We start from the raw sequence: 24,301 nt of genomic DNA, 5'->3' as shown, positions 1-24,301 counted from the left end.
CAGCACTTGGTATTGTCAATCTTTGTCATTTAGCCGTTCAAATGGGTGTGTAGTCATACTGTTTTAAATTTCTGTTTCCCCAATGATGTTGAGCATTTTTCATTGTGCTTATTTGCCATTCCTTTAGGTCTTTCATGGGGTTTGGAAGGCAGCAGAAGTAACAGTTATGTGAATATCACCATGGTTAAGTAGGAAACTCTATTCAAATTATCCTAACTTCTAAAATAATGCAGTAAAAAGAAATGGACTTTGGAAACAGACACACGAGAGGTTCAAATCCCACCTCTCTATGACACTGTGCAAATGACTTATTCCTTATAAAACTTAGTTTTACATCTGTAAAATGTTTTACACAAATGTTGTTAGAAATTCAATTTTTAAATTGCACTGTAAGGGCCTTGGATATAAATGCTAATTACTTTGCTGTGTGTTTTTCCACACAAATGCTTCAATTCATGGCTTAAATGAAGATACTTGATTTCTGAAGGAAGGAAAAAACCATCACCATTACCACTAACAAACTGAAGCAAAACAGAACAAAATCAAAAACATAATTTCATAATAGACCCTTGACAGTGGGAGTTAAGAGAGCAGACTTGTAATATTTGATTGTCTTTTTTTCAGTTTGGACACAAGAACTTTAAGTACTCCCAAATGTTTGAACTATTAAATATCTCTTCATTTTTCCTCCCTATTCTCTGCCCTACACCCTCATATTTTTCATACTATTGGCAGAGAATGCCAGTACCTCTCATGTGTTTTTTCTTTCTTCTGAAAATAATACCCTTCCTTCACTTGCATTCATTTAAAAAGACATCTCAAGTACCTTTTCTTCAGTGAGGTTTTCCCTGGTACATTTGCCCTGGGCCCTGTGATCGCACAGCACTCTGCCTTCCATGTTTCTGTGGTGACATTTCTCCCCCTTCTTCCAATAAGTATGTACTGAGCACCTACAATGTGACAGGTAACGTTATAGACCCAGGAAATACCAGAGACAAGATCTTCCCCTTTCCTCCATGGAGCTAAGATTGTAATGAGGAAAACAGAAAACAAACATACACACAAAGAAATAAGAACATTTCATATGTATTAGAAAGCAAAACAATAAAGGTTTAGAAAAGTTCAGAGAAAGCTTTTCTCAGGAAGTGACATTGTAGCTAAGACACGAACAACCAGAAGCCAGTCATACATTTGAAGATGTGACTGGAAAACCAGCACCTGAAAAAAAAAAAAAAATAGTAAAAGGATGAAAGGATGATTAGTTGAGTTTTTCCATAGGGACTAGAAAAGGTTTGCTCTCAGATCAACCCTCCTGATAACATATAAGCATATGTTAATCTTCTGTGCTCACGCACTGGAGGAAAACTGTCAGCTGCCAGAAAGACTCCACTCCACGGAAGATAATTGTGAAAATCTTCTCACTCTTGTGTGATGAACCAGTCAATCATTATCTTCTCCATCTTCTCATCACCCAGTTGGTGGCCAGACCACATTAAAAAGAACAACTTCTCTAAACTCAAAATGGATTAAAGACCTAAATGTAAGGCCAGACACTATAAAACTCTTAGAGGAAAACATAGGCAGAACACTCTATGACATAAATCACAGCAAGATCCTTTTTGACCCACCTCCTAGAGAAATGGAAATAAAAACAAAAATAAACAAATGGGACCTAATGAAACTTAAAAGCTTTTGCACAGCAAAGGAAAACATAAACAAGATGAAAAGACAACCCTCAGAATGGGAGAAAATATTTGCAAAGGAAGCAACTGACAAAGGATTAATCTCCAAAATTTACAAGCAGCTAATGCAGCTCAATATCAAAAAAAAAAAACAACCCAATCCAAAATGGGCAGAAGACATAAATAGACATTTCTCCGAAGAAGATATACAGACTGCCAACAAACACATGAAAGAATGCTCAACATCATTAATCATTAGAGAAATGCAAATCAAAACTGCAATGAGGTGTCACCTCACACCACTCAGAATGGCCATCATCAAAAAATCTAGAAACAATAAATGCTGGAAAGGGTGTGCAGAAAAGGGAACCCTCTTGCACTGTTGGTGGGAATGTAAACTGATACAGCCACTGTGGAGAACAGTATGGAGGTTCCTTAAAAAACTACACATAGAACTACCATACGACCCAGCAATCCCACTACTGGGAATATACCCTGAGAAAACCATAATTCAAAAAGAGTCATGTACCACAATGTTCATTGCAGCACTATTTACAATAGCCAGGACATGGAAGCAACCTAAGTGTCCATCAACAGGTGAATGGATAAAGAAGATGTGGCACATATATACAATGGAATACTACTCAACCATAAAAAGAAATGAACTTGAGTTATTTGTAATGAGGTGGATGGACTTAGAGTCTGTCATACAGAGTGAAGTAAGTCAGAAAGAGAAAAACAAACACCGTATTCTAACACATATATATGGAATCCAAAAAAATGAAAATGGTTCTGAAGAACCTAGGGGCAGGACAGGAATAAAGATGCAGACGTAGAGAATGGACTTGAGGAGACGGGGAGGGGGAAGGGGAAGCTGGGATGAAGTGAGAGAGAGGCATGGACATATATACACTACCAAATGTAAAATAGATAGCTAGTGGGAAGCAGCCACATAGCACAGGGAGATCAGCTCTGTGCTTTGTGTCCACCTAGAGGGGTGGGATAGGGAGGGTGGGAGGGAGATGCAAGAGGGAGGAGATATGGGGACATATGTATATGTATAGCTGATTCACTTTGTTATACAGCAGAATCTAACACAAAATTGTAAAGCAATTATGCTCCAATAAAGATGTTAAAAAATAAAGAAAGACAGCAATGCTCCTACCCGTGGGCAAAGTCATGGTGGCTTACGGTACAGATAGCACCAGCCCCGTGCACTGCATGCAGGGGATCCAGCAACTGGCTCTCTTCCTTTGGAGAGTGTTGTTTCGTGAAATGCAAGATTAGAGAATGATTAATGAAGAATTAACATTAATAATATTACCAATTATAAAAACTAACAATTGTAAAATCTTTGCTATGAGATAGGTATAAAGTCAAACATTTTGCATGGATTATACCATGTCATCAGCAGAAAATAAAATAAAAAACAAAAGCAAACAAACAAACAAAAAAACTAAAAATAGAACTACCATACGACCCCACAATCACACTACTGGGAATATACCCAGAGAAAACCATAATTCAAAAAGAGTCATGTACCACAGTGTTCATTGCAGCTCTATTTACAATAGGCAGGACATGGAAGCAACCTAAGTGTCCATCAACAGATGAATGGATAAAGAAGATGTGGCACATATATACAATGGAATATTACTCAGCCGTTAAAAGAAACGAACTTGAGTTATTTGTAGTGAGGTGGATGGACTTAAGAGTCTGTCATACAGAGTGAAGTCAGAAAGAGAAAAACAAGTACCATATGCTAACGCATATATATGGAATCTAAAAAAAAAAATGGTTCTGAAGAACCTAGGGGCAGGACAGGAATAAAGATGCAGATGTAGAGAATGGACTTGAGGAGACAGGGAGGGGAAAGGGTAAGCTGGGACGAAGTGAGAGAGTGCATGGACATATATACACTACCAAATGTAAAACCGATAGCTAGTGGGAAGCAGCCGCATAGCACAGGGAGATCAGCTCTGTGCTTTGTGACCACCTGGAGGGGTGGGTTAGGGAGGGTGGGAGGGAGGGGATATGGGGACATATGTGTACGTATAGCTGATTCACTTTGTTATGCAGCAGAATCTAACACAAAATTGTAAAGCAATTATACTCCAATAAAGATGTTAAAAAAAAAAACTTCTCTTTCTGCAGGAAGAGAGGGAAGAAATTTATCATTATACATATTTACCAAAGTTTACATGCTATTTTCTTCTGACAGTAGTTGATTTATATCTCATAAGAGCAAACTATTCATTTTGTAATTTTTAAAATTATAAGCCTGTACGCTTACCCACTATTACATTAGTGAGTAATATTGTGAGACAGGAAGTAAAAATAAGAGAATGATGTATTAGATAAATCCACATGCAAAAGACAGTGTTTTGTGAGCTGATGCAATTGAGTTGCCAAATCATAAAGATTCTCTGTGATCATAATGTGTGTAGATTCAGGGAAACTTTGTACACATGCATATAGCCAGTGAATTTGGAAAAGAATCATAGAATTTTTGCTTTCTTGCAGGTTATCATTCCAATTAGAATTTTAAAAATGTATCCCTAGAACAGAGAAGCATTCAGAAAATTGAAAGTCCATAAACTTTACAACATCTGCTTCCTTGCGGTGGGACTTAATCTGTCATCTGTTAAGATGTACACAATATTGTGTTGCTGTGAGGATTATAAATATCTGTGAAACACCTGACATGCTTGGTACAGAGAGTAGACCTTCCACAAATAGTTGGTATTTTCTTCTATTTTTATATTTTCACTTTCCTATGCTTTTCTTTTTAGAGCATAAATGGTGATTGTGATAAACAGTCATAAGCCAAAGTATAGTATTTATTCAAATATTAGTTTCAGTTCGTATATTCAGAGACAATTTTGTATCTCATCTCCCAGTATAGCCCCAAAATTCTCCATGAGAGAATGTGAATTTCAAAATTTGGGATTTATGGGACAATTTAACAATTCACCCCATTGCTCAACAGCACTTATACCTGAGAAAGGAAAATGCAGGAGAAGCAAAGAATCTGAAACCAGCCATTTTTGTTTCTTATTAGAAGTATATGAAAAAAAAAAGACAAATCATCATTAGTGACAAAAGTCATTATTAGACAAATTTGACAAATTCATCACCAGAATGCAGTCAATTTTGTATTTCATTGAGTTTCTTTGAGATGCATGAAGAGCAGAAAGAAGGAACTTCTTTAATTTATTGTCCACCATTTATTTGTAAGCTTCATCCTGATGTTTTTTATTTCCTTGTAGATTCCTTGTGCAATAAAAATGACACCAAGTGCCTCTCAGATTCTTGCCAAAACAATTCTACATGCAAGAATTTTTCAAAAGACGGCAGTTGCCATTGTTCAGGCACAGCCATTAATTTGGACAAAGACTGTGACCATGAGGAAGACGCTTGCTTCTCCAGTCCCTGTCCAGGAAATGCCACTTGTGTGAGCGTCCCAGGAGAGAGGAGGTTTCTGTGCAGATGTCCTCCTGGGTACAGTGGGACCACCTGTGACACGGCCATTGCTCCCTGTGGCACCAACTCCTGCCAACACGGAGGCTTTTGCCATCAGGACCCTGTGCACCCTGTGTGCATCTGCCCTGCTGGATATGCCGGAAGATTCTGTGAGCTGGAGCACGATGAGTGTGCGTCCAGCCCCTGCCACAACGGTGCTGTGTGCCAGGACGGAATCAATGGATACTCCTGCTTCTGTGTCCCAGGCTATCAAGGCAGGCACTGCGACTTGGAAGTGGACGAGTGTGTGTCAGACCCCTGCAAGAACGAGGCCACGTGCCTCAACGAGATAGGACGGTACACTTGCATCTGTCCCCACGATTACTCCGGTAAGTGTGATTCCACTCAAATCCCAGATGATGTAATTAGCATTCCCTTTAATGTGACAGAAGCAGAAGTGGCCTATTATGTCCCATCCAACTGCTTATGAAAATGGCCTTGACAGGAACTCATCAACAGATAGAAAGCTTCCTAAACTACTAAAAATCCACTGAGCTTAAGCATTTGTGTACTGTCACTGTCGTCGTTTTAAATGGAGTCCTACATTGTTTAAAACATAGATTTAGCCTAGAATTAGTGGGCTCTGCAGGACCTAGCCTTCCGGGTCAGGGCAATACAGGCTCCCCGGCAGGGCAGATGCCCTTCGTCCTAGCTAACCTAACATGTGCCCTCTCCTGCCACCGCAGCCTGGTGGGGGCAGGCCACAGGATGGACATGGGTAGATGGGTTTCTAGTGTTGGAGTGTGATAAACACACCAAGGATAGCAAGGCTGACAGAGCATGGCAGATGAGATAAGTCACGAGTTTACTCCTAAAGAAGTCGCTTCTTGTTGAATCTCTTGGAAATAGCAAGTAATAGTGCCTCATACCTATTCACAAAGTTTTTGCTGATGTTGATTTAGTAATAGAGTAACAAGCAGCTCATTCATTACAAGGCTACGTGCTGTTCATCATCCTCGCGCTCAGTCTCCATTCCTCCCCCCTCCCGCCATTCTCCTGAGTCAGCTGCCCATTTAGGTCAGTTTTTCATGCCAACAATCTTCCTTACACCGTTTTACTCTGTGGATTTTCCGTCTACTGTAAGGGGTCTTTGCTTTCTCACGTTCGTTCTAACTTCTGCTCACCACTTTCCCGGGCTTCCTAACTACTAGCTCTGTGACATCATTCTCCTGTTATGCCTCTTTTTCCCTTAGTTCGTGCCACTTTTGTAGCCTCCTGGGGTATTTGGCTTCCAACTTGCCTTTTCCCAACCCTTTGACACTTACTTCTTGGTCATGTCATTCTTTTTCCAAGTATGCTAAGCAATATAATTATTTAACAAATATTCCCCTTCAAAATTTGTACCAGAACCCTCCAGGATCATTTTGCTAATATTACAGATTCTAGAAATGTCTATTTTACAAAGTAGACATATCCCTAGTGGCTCTGATATAAAATTTGCTCCCTCTCCCTTGACCTTCACCTACAGCTAATCCTCAAATTCTGTTGTTTTGACATCCAGGAGGTCTCCCAAATTGAGCTCATCCACTCTGTTGCCAGTGCCTTGCCTCATGCCGTCAGATCTCTTGTGTGAAGCACAGTACATTCTCCAGACCCTTATCTTCCCCAACTGGTTCTAAACAATGCCTCCAAAATAATCCTTCTAAAATAGACCTGGCTGTGCTGTTCCCTTCTGAAGGGCCTTGAGAGCTCCCCACTACAAAGAGACCAATTTTAATGTCTCACTAAAAACCCTCCATAATTTGTCCCTTACTTATGGGTCATATCTCCACCCACCATTCCACCAAACCATTCTATTTCCTCAAGGCATCTTCACTCTTTATTCTAGTGGCTTCCATCCTTCTGGAAGGCCCTTCCTCGATTCACAATATCTACTCTGTGAAGTTCTTCTTTACTTTAAATCCTCAGTTCACCACCCAGCTCAAGAAGTATTTCTGACTTAACTAGTAGCTATGTAGTAATTATGATTATTTATTACTTCCATAGTAGTTTGCACCTCTATTAAAGAACTCCCTGTATTCTGTCCTCTTCTTCAGATATGTGTTTTTTGTTTTTTGGTTTTTTTTTTGCGGTACGCGGGCCTCCCACCGCCGCGGCCTCCCCCGCTGCAGAGCACAGGCTCCGGACGCGCAGGCCCAGCGGCCATGGCCCGCGGGCCCAGCCGCTCCGCGGCACGCGGGACCCCCCCGGACCGGGGCACGAACCCGCGTCCCCTGAATCAGCAGGCGGACTCTCAACCACTGCGCCACCAGGGAAGCCCCAGATATGTGTTTTTGTCTCCTCCCACTAAAGTGTTAGTTTTGAAAGAAGTCATGTCTTATATTTGTTCTTTAATTCATCAATACTTTGGGGGTATTTATTATATTAAGTTAGTGAATTAAAAAGAGTAGTACTCAGCACAGTGAATAATGGTGGCTTAATAAACTGTTAGTGAATTGTTCTAATTAATTCTTCCTTAACTTTCTGGGCACCCTTCCTAGTAATGAAACTGATGTATAATAAATAGATATTAAACTAGACTTTACTTTCTCTTTATGCATACTTCATGACGGTAGAATGCTTGTGTCAAGTGGAAAATTATTTTGTTGAGTGCCTTTGAATTACCAATACTATGCTAAAAGTTATGGGGTGTACTAAAGGAGTTTATAAAACAGTACTTCTACATGAAAAAACCCCTTGTTCATATGCCATACTATCATATCCATTCTCTTAATTGAGTTATAGCAATTGATTTCAATTATTAAGTTTTAAATTTTTTTTTATTGAGGTGCTGTTGATTTGTAACATTATGTTTCATACAAACAGCATTATATTTCTACTTTTGTATACACTACAGTGTGCTCACCACCAAAATCAATTTTATTAATTTTTGAATAAAAATGAGAAGTAAATTTTTGTAGGGCTGGTTTGGGATTGCTTCTGTTTATGAAGGTCACATTTAAAAACCACTGTAGTTTACTAAGATAATATCTTCGGTTTCCTGCTCTTAATACAATATCCTGAATGGTGACTAAAAGGAATCGATGTGAGATCACATGTTTCAGCCATTTTAACTACAGTTTTCTGAAACAGTCTTATAATTGCAGAAACACAGCTTGAAAAATTATGTTTTACAGTCTGCGTGTTTTTACATTTACATTTTAATTTAATTGGATTGCAATGAATCTTTTAAGTGGTTTAAATTTAGGCATAAAAGATGTCAAAGGTGTGTCCCAAATGTGAAATGTAGTAAAACTCCATCATAAGGCATTTCACTGTGCAATAAATTAATGTATCCTGTGGCTGCATCATATCCCTGCTGGGCCTAATAAGAATCAATGCCTTTTCCTCACTAAAACACGCAAAGTCCACAATGAGGACACTTCCCTTGCCCAAACCCTGATATAAAAGTGTTGTTCCCTATTTAAATATGTTCTCCTTTTGTTTTCCAAGAAATCAGCTACATTTTAATATTTCAGCTTTTCAAGGGACGTATATACAACTTACCCACAAACAGCATTTCAGTGAACGACTCAGAAGGCATTAAGAACAAGGTCTATTATTAGCTGGGTAGGCTTGTTCGGAGAGAAATGTGTGGTTTAGGCTTGATCACCAGTCTCCTCCCACAGTGAGGTAGCCGGCGTCTGGGATCTCCTCCGTGGTTCTCAGGCCTGACTGCACAGGAGCAACTCCCCACGGAGCTCTGAGCCAGAGGTGCTCGTTTCTGCCTCCCGAGAACCACATTTAGCTGACGGTTCTAATGCACAGCCAGGCTGGAAGCCAGAAATTAAGTTTATGTGAACCTAATTGGAAAATTTTCTTGCACAGCCCCAACCTTTAGACCCTCAAGGAAGCTTGTTTTTTTGGCGCTGCCCTGTGGTTGCCAGTGTTCATGGCAACTCAGGCCAATTAATGAGAAACCCAAAGAAGTTCTATAGAATCAGGGAAAAAGCTGGAGCTGAAAAGGACAGAAGAAAGCTCTCGGCCCTCAGCACCGGTTCGCGGAGGCTCCGGCTCGCCCCGGCCCTCCAGGCGCATCCCGGAAACTATATCGCAGGCCCGAGCTGTCGCGGGCCATGTCCAAATTTAGAGTGATCATAAAGAACCCGGCTTACAGGAAAAAGCCCGCGTTCCTCTGAGCAGCACAGCCAGAAAACGCAATAAATTTCCAAAGACAGGGAGGCAGGAGAGGAGAGAGTGGTAGCACTTGGAGAGAGGGTTCACCCTAAGGGGCTTCTCCGCTCTGCGCCCTCCTGCCGGGGGATTCACGAGCTATACAGCAGCGGGCTCCGGCTCCAGAGGTGCTCAAGGTGCTGGCGGGAATCTGCACTGCATAAGCAAAAACTCCGTTTCAGCTGAAAGCGAACAGCGGCCAACTTTTTTTTAATGAAAAGAATATTAGCTTTGAGTATGTGACTGCTTTTAGTTCAAGGGCTTGCAATGGATCATTCTGTAATTGAAGTCTTCGTTAGAATTAGCCCGATTGACTAATGAACATTTTTCACGTTAAAATGTCTGCAGCATGAGAAAAATAGAGCTACAGGAGGGCAGGAGGAAGGCCAGTTGGATGCACGGTGAAGCAAAACAGTGTAGGAAAAGATCTTAGTTCCTCAACTGTAAAACAGATCTTTGGTATAAAAATAATCTTTAGGGGGCTTCCCTGGTGGCGCAGTGGTTGAGAGTCTGCCTGCCGATGCAAGGGACATGGGTTCGTGCCCCGGTCTGGGAAGATCCCACATGCCGTGGAGCGGCTGGGCCCGTGAGCTGTGGCCGCTGAGGCTGTGCGTCCGGAGCATGTGCTCCGCAACGGGAGAGGCCACAGCAGTGAGAGGCCCGCGTACCGCAAAAAAAAAAAAAAAAAAAAAAAAAAAAATCTTTTGGGAAATAAGAAAAAACACTATATTAAATGTACTTATCGACTGTAAGATCCATCTCTATTTCAGAAACAAAAATATGTGAAGAAATTCACTTTATATTCAAGAAAATGTCTTAGTATACGGAGACAAGTTAGCACATGGAGACTAGTTAGAAAGCCATTGCAAGACCAGGTGTAAGACGTTAGGACCAGGCCTGGAAGAGGGGTATAGGCGTGTAAGGGAAGAGTAGGTGTACCATCCCTAGGAAGAAGACTCGCTGACATTTATCAAAGCCGGAATATTTCCAAACTTATTTTACCAACAAAAAACTTGAAATCCCTAATACGAAAATGAGAATGCATTAAAAGTTCAATTGCCATTTCCAGCTTAATGAATTTATAATCTCTACCAGTGGTTCTCAAACTTTAGCATGCAACAGACTCACTATTAAAGTACAGTTTCCGATTCAATAGATCTGAGGTGGGGTCCAAGAACTGCATTTATAGCAAGTTCCCAGGCGGTGCTGATGCTGCTAGTTTGGGCACCACACTTTGAGAACCACCGATGTAGACAATTATGTGGATTCTCATGCGGCATCCCTGATTCTTATTTCACAAACTTTATGAGACGAGGAAAAAGAGTCAACACAAAGTAGTTATATGTATATTTTAATATATTTTATTTTATATACTTATATATTTATTTTATATATGTATATATATGTGTATATATACTATTTATTACTGGAAACAGTTCCAGATAAATGATATGGGTAAAAATAAATGTTTGTTGAGTTCATTCAGTCATTAATTTAGTGAACAAGCACATATGTATATATTGGGTCCCTGCAATGTGTCAGGCATTGTTTTGTTTCTGTAAATATAATAAGAAAAGTGATGAAAAAGTCCCTTACATTCAAGAAGGAAGAGATAGACATGTATAAAATAAGTAATAGGTAGATAAAAATATGTAGTAGGGTAGGTGGCGATAAACTCAGTGGAAAAATGTAAAACAAAAAAAGAGGGAATTAGGGATTAAGCTTTAGGTAGAATGACCGGGGAAGGCCTCACTGAGAAGTTGACAGGAGAATAAAGTTCTAGGGAGGTGAGAAAGGGAGTCGGGCAAATGCCTTGTGGAATAGCACCCCTGGAAGAGGAACAGCATGTGCAAAGGCCCTGAGGCAGAGTCCATGGAATGTTGGAGACGCAGCAATGAGATGTATGTGATTGGAGTGAAGTGGACAAGGAGGAGACATAATAGGATCAGATTACTGAGACTTATAGGTCACGATAATGACTTTGGCTCTTCCTCTATGTGAGATGGGAAGTTGTTGGAGAGTTGTTTTTTTTTTTTTAATGTTTGTTGAAGTATAGTTGATTTACAATGTTGTGTTAGGTTCAGGTGTACAAGAAAGTGAATTGGTTTCTTTTCCATTATAGATTATTATAAGATATTGAATATAGTTCCCTGTGCTATACAATAGGTCCTTGTTGTTTATCTATTTTATACATAGTAGTGAGTATCTGTTAATCACAAACTTGTTGAAGAGTTTTGAGCAGAAGACTGAAATGGTTTGACTCGCATTTTATTTATTTATTTAATTTATTTTTGGCTGCGTTGGGTCTTAGTTGCAGCACGTAGGATCTTCGTTGAGGCATGTGGGATCTTTCGTTGTGGTGCACGGGCTTCTCTCTAGGTGTGGTGCATGGGATTCTCTCTAGTTCTGGCACGTAGGCTCCAGGGCGTGTGGGCTCTGTAGTTGTGGTGCACGGGTTCCAGAGTGCGTGGGCCCTGTAGTTTGCGGCTCACGAGCTCTAGTTGAGGCACACAGGCTCAGTAGTTGTGGCACGTGGGCTTAGTTGCCCCATAGCATATGGTATCTTAGTTCCCCAAGATCCTAGTTCACCGACCAGGGATCGAACCCCCGTCCTCTGCATTGTAAGGCGGCGTCTTTACCACTGGGCCACCAGGGAAGTCCCTTGACTTGCATTTTAACAAAATGTCTTTGCTTATTATGTTGAGGATATGCTGAAGGGAGAGGTTAAGGTAGAATTAGGGTGCCCAATGGAGAGTAATACAATAATCCAAGTAAATGGACTATTATTTGAGAGGAAAGAGTGAAAGAGAAGTATCACAATAGCACCTTTTTTCCTTTAAAATTTAGTACAGAAATGAACACTGAAGGATCACGGATCACGCAAACGAAATGAGAGCACACTTTCCCCGGCCTGCTCTCTTCTGCCCTCTGGCGGGATGTCCAGATTATTCAGCACAGGTCTATCCTTCACAATATTTCTAGCAACCATGCAGGCTTCCTTAGAAGTTCAGATCGACCATATCGTCATGCAGCGTCTTTCACATCCACACCTGAGACTTACCCTACTTCTCTGCATCTTTTTACTCATTTAAAATTTCCTATCAGAGCTTTTTTTTTTTTTTGATAATTCTTCATGTTCTTCTCTGAGCTTTCTCCAGTAGTCCTCATCCATTCTGATTGTAAGAGGTAGTGAACTCTGACACTGCAATTACAGTGGCATTTATTAAAGGCATATTTTGAATTTCAGTCATTGTGGAGATTAGAACCTATTCTTGATGTTCCATTATGCCTAAATGTATTTTTGATCAACTAAAGCACTTTGAAGCATCTATGATGAATCAAGTGGGTAATTTAATGGTCATGAAAATAATCTGGGAAAAATAAAAGTATTGTATATTATAAAATATAAGCTTGTTTCATGAGAAATAATATTATTATCGTTACTATTGAAAGTTTTTTTTACTGAAAGTATAATCCTGATTATAAAATTAAGACATAAAACTTGATGAACATACATCAATTTACCGGGAATAATTTTTAATAAATAGTCCATATTTATATAAACATACTCAATATATGATACCAGTTTAAATAACACTTAAATATTGATTCTATGAGCACCTACCTAGATATCTCAAATTTTACTCACCATGTAATATACCCATAACAATTATCTTTCAGACCTCAAAGGAAAATAATGTATAACAGCCTAAAGAGAAATTCTGAATTTCACAGGCTGTATCTTTATTTTATCAAAAGAAAATGGTTGTTTTTCTATATGCTCTTAATTATTAAATTGACCAACTTTTGGTGGTGTCATGTAAAGGCAATTAAACACTGTTCAGGCCTTTGCTCAGGACTAGAGCCATTTGAAGTAGTTTTTATGATGAAATGTAGTTTCTGGCTTTTGACAAATGTGTGTTGAATGAGTGCATAAAATAACAAATGCTATTTGCTCAGCAAATATTTATCACAGCCTTGAAAGGCACTGGACACTGTGCCGGACCGTGGAAATATAAAGATGACTAAGGCAAAATTTATTCAGGGAGGAGGAGTGTAAACAAAAATTACAGTCTCTCTCTGAACAGAGTGCAGAGGAAGCACAAAGGAAGATGCTGCTCAGAGTCAGGAAACGCTCCAGAGAGAAAGCGGACCATAGCAGAGCAGGAATGCACCACTTCCAGGATGCAGAGCTGAGACTTCTGTCCTCTGGCTACATTTATTATTATTTTTGAATGAATAACAATGAGCTGAATGCAAGGGGGAAGGACTGCAGACATGTTTTAGAAAGGGGTGATGTCTCTCCCGTCGTGTTTGCTCTGATGTTTGCTCTGATGATTGGCTTGTGGTTCAGGCAGTAGTTACAGATGACGTGCTCCATCCTAAACTCTGTATCTCTCTGACTCCTCCTCTTAGTGCCTTCCCAGCTATGAGCAGGGTGCGCGGGCTGAGTGAGGAGGAGATATGGTCATACATGGTACTAGCCTGTAATATGAGGAATTAGCAGGAGACAGGGATTCCAGGCCCAGCTTTGATGTTCTCTAGTGGTTTGGTATTGATAAATAACAAGAGTTCTGAGCTTCTGTTTCCTCATTTTAACATATAGGCATAATAATATCACCTAACTTCAGGGACCTGGTGAGAATGACATGACTTAATGAAAGTTTTTTCATAAACTATTTAAGTCTATGCATATGCTGGTTGTCACTATTTTAACATGTTCAATATTGCTACTAATACCATTGCTGTTTGTATTTCTCTAATAATTAGTGATGTTGAGCATCTTTTCATGTGCCTCTTGGCCATCTGTATGTCTTCTTTGGAGAAATGTCTATTTAGGTCCTCTGCCCATTTTTTGATTGGGTTGTTTGTATTTTTGATAATTCAGCTGATTGAGCTGTTTGTATATTTTGGAGATTATTCTCTTGTCAGTTGTTTCATTTGCAAATATTTTCTCCCATTCTGAGGGTTGTCTTTTCATCTTTTTTATGTTTTCCTTTGCTGTGCAAAAGCATTTAAGTTTAATTAGGTCCCATTTCTTTATTTTTGTTTTTATTTTCATTCCTTTAGGGGTTGTGTCAAAAAAGATCTTGCTGCGATTTATGTCATAGAGTGTTCTGCCTATGTTTTCCTCTAAGTGTTTCAGAATGTCTGGCCTTACATTTAGGTCTTTAATCCATTTTGAGTTTATTTTTGTGTATGGTGTTAGGGAGCATTCTAATTTCATTCTTTTGCATATAGCTGTCCAGTTTTCCCAGCACCATGTATTGAAGAGACTGTCTTTTCTCCATTGTATAGTCTTGCCTCCTTTGTCATAGATTAGGTGACCATAGCTTCATGGGTTTCTCTCTGGGCTTTCTGTCCTGTTCCATTGACCTATATTTCTGTTTTTGTGCCAATACCATACTGTCTTGATTACTGTAGCTTTGTAGTTTAGTCTGAAGTCAGGGAGCTCGATTCCTCCAGTTCTGTTTTTCTTTCTCAAGATTGCTTTGGCTATTTGGGGTCTTTTGTGTTCCCATACAAATTGTAAAATTTTTTGTCCTAAGTCTGTGAAAAATGCCAATGGTAATTTGATAGGGATTGCATTGAATCTGTACATTGCTTTGGGTAGTATAGTCATTTTCACAATGTTGATTCTTCCAATCCAAGAACATGGTATATCTCTCCATCTGTTTGTGTCGTCTTTGATTTCTTTCATCAGTATCTTATAGTTTTCTGAGTACAGGTCTTTTGCCTCCCTAGGTAGGTTTATTCCCAGGTATTTTATTCTTTTTGTTGCAATGGTAAATGGGAGTGTTCTTTAATTTCTCTTTCTGATCTTTTGTTGTTAGTGTATAGGAATGCAAGAGATTTCTGTGCATTAATTTTGTATCTTGCAACTTTACCAAATTCATTGATTATCTCTAGAACTTTCCTGGTGTTATCTTTAGGATTTTCTATGTATAGTATTGTATCTGCAAACAGTGACAGTTTTACTTCTCCTTTTCCAATTTGGATTCCTTGTATTTCCTTTTCTTCTCTGGTTGCTGTGGCTAGGACTTCCAAAACTATGTTGAATAATAGTGGCGAGAGTGGACATCATTGTCTTGTTCCTGATCTTAGAGGAAATGCTTTCAGTTTTTCACCATTGAGAATGATGTTTGCTGTGGGTTTGCCATATACAGCCTTAATTATGTTGGGGCAGTTTCCCTGTATGCCCAATTTCTGGAGAGTTTTTATCATAAATTGGTGTTGAACTTTGTCAAAAGCTTTTGCTGCATCTACTGAGATGATCATTTGGTTTTTATTCTTCAGTTTCTTAATATGGTGTATCATATTGATTGATTTTCATATATTGAAGAATCCTTGCATCCCTGGGATAAATCCCACTTGATCATGGTGTATGATCCTTTTAATGTGTTGTTGGATTCTGTTTGCTCGTATTTTGTTGAGGATTTTTACGTCTATGTTCATCAGTTATACTGGCCTGTAATTTTCTCATATTGTGGTATCTTTGTCTGGTTTTGGTGTCAGGGTGACGGTGGCCTCATAGAATGAGCTTGGGTGTGTTCCTCCCTCTGCAATTTTTTGGAAGAGTTTAAGAAGGATAGGTGTTAGCTCTTCTTTAAATGTTTGATAGAATTCACCTGTGAAGCCATCTGGTCGTGGACTTTTGCTTGCTGGAAGATTTTTAATCACAGTTTCAATTTCAGTGCTTGTGATTTGTCTGTTCATATTTTCTATTTCTTCCTGGTTCAGTCTTGGAAGGTTGTGCCTTTCTAAGAATTTGTCTATTTCTTCCAGGTTTTCCATTTTATTGGCATATAGTTGCTTGTAGTAGTCTGTTATGATCCTTTGTTTTTGTGTGTTGTCAGTTGTAACCTTTCCTTTTTCATTTCTAACTTTATTGATTTGAGTCCTCTCCCTTTTTTGCTTGATGAGTCTGGCTAAAGGTTTATCAATTTTGTTTATCTTCTCAAAGTAACAGCTTTTAGTTTCATTAATCTTTGCTATCGTTTTCTTCTTTTCTTTCTATTTCATTTATTTCTGCTCTGATCTTTATGATTTCTTTCCTTCTACTAACTTTAGGTTGTGTTTGTTCTTCTTTCTGTAGTTGCTTTAGGTGTAAGGTTAGGTTGTTTATTTGAGATGTTTCTTGATTCTTGACGTAGGATTGTATTGCTATAAACTTCCCTCTTAGAACTGCTTTTGCCACATCCCATAGGTTTTGGGTCATTGTGTTTTCACCGTCATTTTTTTCTAGGTATTTTTTGATTTCTTCAGTGATCCACTGGTTATTTAGTAGCATATTGTTTGGCCTCCATGTGTTTGTGTTTTTTACAGTTTTTTTCCTGTAATTGATTTCTAATCTCATAGTGTTGTGGTCAGAAAAGGTGCTTGATATGATTTCAATTTTCTTAAATTTACTGAGGCTTGATTTGTGATCCAAGATATGATCTATCCTGGAGAATATTCCATGTGCACTTGAAAGTGTATTCTGCTGCTTTCAGATGGAATGTCCTATAAATATCAATGAAGTCTATCTGTTCTAATGTGTCATTTGAGGCTTGTGTTTCCTTATTAATTTTCTGTCTGGATGATCCGTCCATTGGTGTAAGTGGAATGTTAAAGTCCCCCACTATTATCGTTGTTTACACCATGTTGACCAATAATTTTTACAGGTATCATTTTCTTATACCTGAACTGCTTTCTTTTTGAATATATTAGACTCATAGGAATGGGTTAACTGAGGTCATAACCTCTGCACTCTGTTTATGAGTTAAAACTGGAATATTCTGATATGTCTAGGCAAGAATTTAATTTCTGAAACTGCCATATCATAAAATAAAGGATTTAAGAAATTGTTAATATTGTAACTTTTCAAATACTCAGGAATAACAATTATCCTAATGAAGAGAAACATAAGAAAGATGTTTATGATGAAAAGATTGTAATTACCGAAGGGTGAAATGTATAATATTGGCATATTTAACATAAAATGTGAACTTCATAATTTTCCTATAATCTTCCCAAGAAACTTAAAAAATTAAGCAAGCTATAAGCCACTCAGAAAAGTAGTGTGTTTTTCAAACATAGCATCTTGGAGACCCTGAAATGGGTTACTCCAATTTAAACTTGGTATAGATTTTCTCACTTTTACACATTAAAAATGTATATCTACACACATATAAAATATGGGCAGTAGATTAAGGAAGTCATGACTATTGACTTAGGAAAGTAAGATTTTAAAATCAAGTAACATCTTTGTACATGTTATGACATTTCAGATGGGATGAAGTTTGGAGGTATAGCACAGAGACGGGTTGAGAGAAAAATGGCTGGAGAAGAGGAATGAAGGGCGAGCTGGTTAGAGTAGGGGAGGCGGAAGAGCATTTCCACAGTAGACCAGCACTCTAGGAAGGGTCACAAACAAGGCAGAACAGGAAGGCACTGCCGCTCTCCGCCTGCCCTTAGGGCTGACGAGAAAAGAGCCGTTCTTTCCTCTCCTGGAACGAGGTCTAGCCTCCATGAATATTCTGGAAAGATGGGGATGAAATAGAGTCAAGAACATTCTTAAACTTTCACGAATGATAAGAGGAGGAGGGAATAGGGCAAAATATGAAAGGGGTTAACAAAATGAGCAAAAAGCATGCTTAATATTAAAGAGGTTATTCCAGTTATGACTCTTGCTAAAAGCATACCTTGCAGAAACAAAGAAGATTTAGATAGCTATAATAACAATGATATAATTAGTTAAATAAATAAAATAGTGCCTATTGCCCAAGAGTATCTCTCGTGGTTAAGGGTAGCCAATGGCCTGGAAGAGTTCAAGGGTCATGAAGACACAAGGCATCTGCCTAATTCCAAGCCTAACCTACCCAAAGGAGCTTATTCCACCTGGTGGCAGATGTGATGGGCCCTCCTAAGCCCCCCAGAGATGTGCGGGTCAGGCAGCAGGCATCCTCTGTGAGAGACCCTGGAGGCCTGGGAGCCAGCTCTGCGTGTGCTCCACACATTGCTCTCTGGAACAGGGGGAATCCGGGCCAGAACCCGGCTCAGGAGAGGCCAGTTCCGTATCTTGTGCTCCTGGGGGAAACCAGACATCTGCCAATTACAAGCCCTAATCCACCTAATGATGCCCGTTCCCCCCGAAGGCACAGCTGGCAGGAACTCACTGCCTTGCCTTGGCCAGCCAGGTGGTCTGCCTGGGGACCCTCCACTTGGGGCGCCTGGGAGCCCTAGTTTTTGGGTAGGGAGAGGCTGGGTCCCTGGAGTAGATTCTGGTGGGAATAATAAAGTATTAATAATACTTTAATATATATTATAATATGTAATAAATATTATTAGAAATAATAAAAGAATACATCTATTTTCATATTTTATCAGGGTTAAATTCATCATTGATAATTGATAATTGATCATTGATCATTGATCATTGATAATTACATTGACTAAAATATAGCACAACACCAAGGCACTGTTGATTGTAAAGTCCATGGTGGTTTCTAGGAGTTAAAAATATGAGGGTGGGGCTTCCCTGGTGGCGCAGTGGTTGAGAGTCCGCCTGCCGATGCAGGGGACACAGATTCGTGCCCGGTCCGGGAAGATCCCACATGCTGCAGAGCGGCTGGGCCCGTGAGCCATGGCCGCTGAGCCTGCGCATCCAGAGCCTGTGCTCCGCAACAGGAGAGGCCACAGCAGTGAACGGCCCGCGTATCACCAAAAAAAAAAAAATATATATATATATATATATATATATATATATATATATATATATATATATGGGGGTGAAACATAGCAATCTTGGAATTGATGAAACTTAGTTGTCCTTCAGAGATGAATCCTAGGCTTGTAAAGTCTACTTTAAGTGAATGCTTTTTAAAAGGTGTGTTAATAACTTTTTGGTATCTTTAGGAAAGGTGTGTCTAAATGCACAAGCCAGAGATCCTTTTGGGTAAAAATCCAAAGATGTTCCCACTGAAAATAAAAATCCCGACTCTAATCTCTCATAGCATCTTGCTAATCATTATTTTACTAGCTTGACACTATTAATCAGAGCAGGAAGTGGCACAGCCTCTTTTCATTGTTCCAGGATGTTAAAAGATTATACCTGATATATAGAAATCCAGACCTCTACTGTAAACCCATAGCTATAATGGAAACGTGTGCTATGTACCTCTGCACTGATACTGGGTCCAGATTTGCACTGACAAGTGTTGTAACTGATGTACCGTATATCATTCCTTAAAGACCCCAGAAATAGCATATATAATTCTTATTCAAAAGGAAAATGTTGTGCATAGAGAGGCCTGTTAGATATTAATTATATTGGGTGGACTCTGAAATTTAGGATGATAACTTAAAGCTAAAGTGGAATTATTTCCAAAGTGTGGGCTCTGCAGATAATGAGAAAGGTGATCAGAGTGGTTGGTCAATGCCACACAGTGTGTGTGGCTCCCTCTATCCCCACTGTGATGAGTGATGACAGCGTCGGTGACCAGACCTGCTCCTGGCTGATAACCTGTGATGTGCATTATCTTGCAGTAGAGTTAACCTTGATCTCTAATTGCTGAAAGATGCATATTGAGCTGAAAAATCTCTAAATGCTGATCAGAAGTTTAGGGCACAATTGTTCAGAAACAATGCTTTGTTTAGACATTTGCCAAAGCCACAGATTTGACTTTATGGCTTTGATTTTGACTGGGCCCAGGCTTGTGGAAGCGTTGAGAAGCTGCATCCTGGCATGCCGATCGCTTCCAGGAGAGAAGGTGAGTCACTCCATAGCTATGACATGATCATTCAGTCACAATTCATTGAACATTTGCTATGTCCCAGAATATGTGCTAAATGCTACAGATCTCAGTGTTAAAAGACAAAGACTTTGACCTCAAAAATCTAGCAATTTTGTAGATAAAATTGACAAATAAAGCGATTGCTGTACAATATAATATATACTTTTATATTACAGTGAAGTGGTGCTTAAGGCAGGTCTAAGTGGTTCACTACAGTTTCCAGGATCATGTGGTACTGGACCTCAATCTTGGAGAACTAACTGGAATCAGCCAGGGCAGAAGGGAGGGAGGAGTGGGCTTTACAAGTAAGGAGAACAGCTCTGTGCAGTCTAGGGGCATGAGACACGGTGGGCTGCAAGACCATCCTTGTAGGTGGCCCCAACAGAGTCCACATCTTTTAGAAGCTTCTACAGCACTCCAAGACACTGTACTTTTTCCTAGACAAGGAGAAAGTATTTTAAAAATTTACACACACAATAGTAAAATCAGATTTATATCATATAAAGATCACTGTCAGAAATGTAGAGAGTGATTAGGAAGAGAGAAGCCAGTAGTAGTCAGACCGGATGAGAGATGGTGAGGGTCTGGATAAGTTTACAGCAATGGGGATGGCACCTTAGATCCATTTCTAAGGGAGAAATGACAGGATTTGATGACTAATTAGGATGTGGGAAATAACAAGTGAGATGACGATAGTTGCTAGAAATCTGGCTTGGGTGACCTGGATGATAATCCCATTTCCTGACAGGGATGGGGGTGTAGAGGGTCAGAGAGGGTGGACGGAAGAGAGAGAGTCTGTATTTGGAATTGTTGAATGATGCCTGTGAGATAGTTGGCGGAGATATCCTGTAGATAGCTGGATTCAGAAGGGCGATCTAACCTCGAGTTACACACTGCTAATGTACAGTTTCTATGGAAGTGTCATGGGAAAAACTGCTTCCTGATTTCCAGAATAATGGTCACCTGCTTCCCCCCACTCCACCCCCATAGTCTTTTCTCAAATGCAAGTAAATAAACAAAACATTTTTATTTTTTTCCAATGCACCTTTAATTCCTTGGCCTTTGCTGGAACTTGGTATTTTTCTGATGAAACCACTTTGCACACAACACTTATTAAAGGGTTCCTCTCCCCTTGATTCTCAGGGCCAGGAGGAAAGTTGGCTTTCTCACTCAGCCCACTGCTCCTGAAAGACCATGGTTTGGTTCTTGACTCTCTTCTCTTCCTTGTAAGCTGTTACTTACTTAATCCTGACTCTACCCACTTTCTAACTTTTTGATCAGCTTCAAATTTCTTAACTTCTCTGGGCTTCAGTTTCATCCTTAATAAAATGGGCATCATAGTAGTGCCTCATGGATAATTTTTTGACAATTAAGCAAAATAAAATCATTCACATAAAATGCTTATTAGCACAGTATCTGGTGTGAAATAAACTCTCAGTGAATGTCAGCTGTTACCATTAATAATAGGCAAGGATCTTTGTCTTCAAAGCAGTTGTGGGAGATAAGCAAGTAACAAATAAGTAAAATATAATGGTGTAAGGGCTGTCAAACACAGAGAATGAAACCAGTAAGGAAATAGGGGAAGACTTCACTGAGGATGGGACATTTAACAGAAGCCTTAAAGGAGGACTTCATCAGGTGGACAGGTGGGAAAGAATTTTCCAGAGAGAGAGGGAGAGAGAGCAGTGTGTCCAAACTCGTAGGAGGGTAGAAGTACGTGGTGGGTTTGAGAAAAAGCAAATGGTCTGATAGGACTGGCGTGTAAAGGGATGATAGGATTGTCATGGGAAATGAACTTGAAAATATTACAAAGGTTTTTAGGTACCAAAATAAGTTTTCGGTTTATCTAAATCCAATTAGTAGCTATTGCAGAATTTTATGGACCAAGCTTTTGGAACTTCTTGAGCTTCTTAATTTCGGTGACCTCCATCTCTACTCCACTATAGCCGTACAACGCCACAACTTCAGGTTAGACCCTGCCATTGCTTTACCACCAAAATTCTCACCACAACCCGAGCTTCTCACTTTCTTGCTTCTGTTGAAATCTTACTTCATCTTTAGCAGAATCTCAGTCACCTGGCCTCTCCACACTCATGCTGTCCATCACTCCTTCCATATCTTGATGTCTCCTTAACAAGCCTGAACTCCATGGGGAGCTGTTTTACTGATGTGCCTCTGTCATCTCTATTGTTAACTTTCTTGCCCTTGACCTTCAATTAATATTTTGCAACTTTCCAGTCCTGGAAAGCCCCATTGCCTACTTTCTTTTCCCCTGATTTAAAGTCTATTGACCCACCTCAGATATTATCCAATTGTAGTTATGTATTTACTATTGTTCAGCAGGTATTTATATGTCGTGGTAGATTTTTAAAACCATATTTAATATAGTGGCTGCTCCAAATTTTTCCAGTTTCTAGCTCCTATACTCTTAGCATCACATCTGTGTTTAACTGAGTTTGAAGCGATTCCAGATTCCCTTGCAGAGTTGTCTTTGCTTCCAATTACTTTTCAAAATTTTTAAAGATTCTATTCTCTACTTGGAGAAATTGAGGAAGGAATACAGGCAAGAACAAATGACTGCAGATAATACCTACCATTCACTGAGCACTAACTACATCCAGCCTCGCTAGTAGCAGTGGAGAGCAGAGCGTGGGTCTGGGCGGTCTCCCCACAAAACCCGCGTCCCTCTGCTCTTCTGTGATGAACGGCAGAGGAGAGGGGGAAGAAGGAAAGCAATAGTAGCAGGTACAATGTTTAAAATTCTCTAACTCAGCATTATAAAAAAGTAATTACTTCACTTATTTTGAAAGCACTTGGCGGCTTTAATGTTTCCACAAGCATTCTCTATAAAACGATTTCACTTACTCAGGTCCTGTGTAGTTTTCTCTCTTCGACCATTTTGTGCTACGGTGGCTTGGCAATTATGGTGGCCTCATGTGTTTCCAGAGTTCTAGAAGGAAAATGGGACACTAACAACCTTTTTCCTGGGATTCCAGCACATATCTGCGGTTCTGTCAAATCCCCAGCCCACCTAGGTTGGGGGTGAAGAGTACGGGGCTTCTACTCCAACTGCATTTGTGCTGTATCTGTGACCCTCAGCTTCTCTCCTTTAATCTGAAGACTGGACCGAAACCCGAACAGTTCTGCTTGTTTGAGTATGCTACTCCAGTCTTTTCTATCTTAGGTCTGTGTATCAATCAGGATTTGGTCAGGAAAAAATTCATTCTATATATTTCAGATATGAAGAGTTTAATGTAGGAATTAAGGGCTTGTACACAGAACAGCCTATGTAATTTGTAAGCCCTTAATTCCTATTTGAGGACAGAGGACAGAGATTCTGGTGATGCTTCTATAAGCCAGAGGATGTCAAAGATTGCCAGTCGACCATCAGAAACGAGGGAGAGGCCTGCAATAGATTCTTCCTCACAGCCCTCTGAAGGAACCAGTCCTGATGACACCTCGATCACAGACTTGGAAACAGTGAGGCAATGCATTTCTGTTGTTTAAGCCACTTGGTTTCTGTAGTTTGTTATGGAAGCTCTAGGAAACTCATACAGGACCCTTCTAGGCGCAGGGCCCTGAGTGAGAGCGAAGGTCACGTGCCATCAAATCCAAGAGGCTGGCACTGCTTGTATGATGGCCAAAGGAAGTCAAAGAAGTTTCCAGGAAAGATCTTTGTCCAAAGCACCAAAGTGGGGGTTCTTGAAAGCTCCTAGGAAAGCGCTGAAGTTCTGAAGAATCTCGGGGAAGTTTCCAGCCATCCCATCCTGCAGCAGTGGAATGAGTGGTCTCCAGACTCCCTAGGAAGCTGTTATGAGGCACATCTGTGCATGTGTGGGACCAGTCTAGGAAATGTCCAGAGAATCCTGGCTTCTCTCCCACCTTCCAAACCCATAAGTGCCCCTCATTGGCAAGCTCAAGGCACGAGGCACTGGGAGAAGGAGACTTGAGAAGGTGTATTTTCTGGCATCTCTGTGATGCAGGGGAGGCCGTCTTAGGAAGGGGTGACAGCAGTGCTGTGCCGGCAGTAGACTTTCCGGCATACTTGGGCCGACACTCTGCACTCAAAGTTTGGATGTCACTTTTCTAACACGACAGCCTTCCGCCTCAGGCAATGGGGTGTTCTGACTGGATATCTGGAGGAGGGGGAGGCAGGAGGGCAGGAGTGGC

The 24,301-nt window shown here is 40.1% G+C and overlaps 1 protein-coding gene across 1 annotated transcript in view; it reads left to right on the top strand.

The window, feature by feature from the left end:
* Window positions 1-24,301, top strand: part of CRB1 (crumbs cell polarity complex component 1) — a 267,592-nt gene that overhangs the window by 116,774 nt on the left and 126,517 nt on the right. Inside the window, exon 3 of the mRNA XM_019920459.3 lies at window positions 4,952-5,533. Coding sequence (XP_019776018.1) covers window positions 4,952-5,533 — 582 coding nt within the window. The remainder of the gene's footprint in view (window positions 1-4,951; window positions 5,534-24,301) is intronic.

This window comes from Tursiops truncatus, chromosome 1 (assembly GCF_011762595.2).
Source record: "Tursiops truncatus isolate mTurTru1 chromosome 1, mTurTru1.mat.Y, whole genome shotgun sequence".
Lineage (NCBI taxonomy): Eukaryota > Metazoa > Chordata > Mammalia > Artiodactyla > Delphinidae > Tursiops > Tursiops truncatus.
Note: the sequence above shows the minus strand (reverse complement) of the source record. Positions and strands in the feature narration are given on the sequence as shown.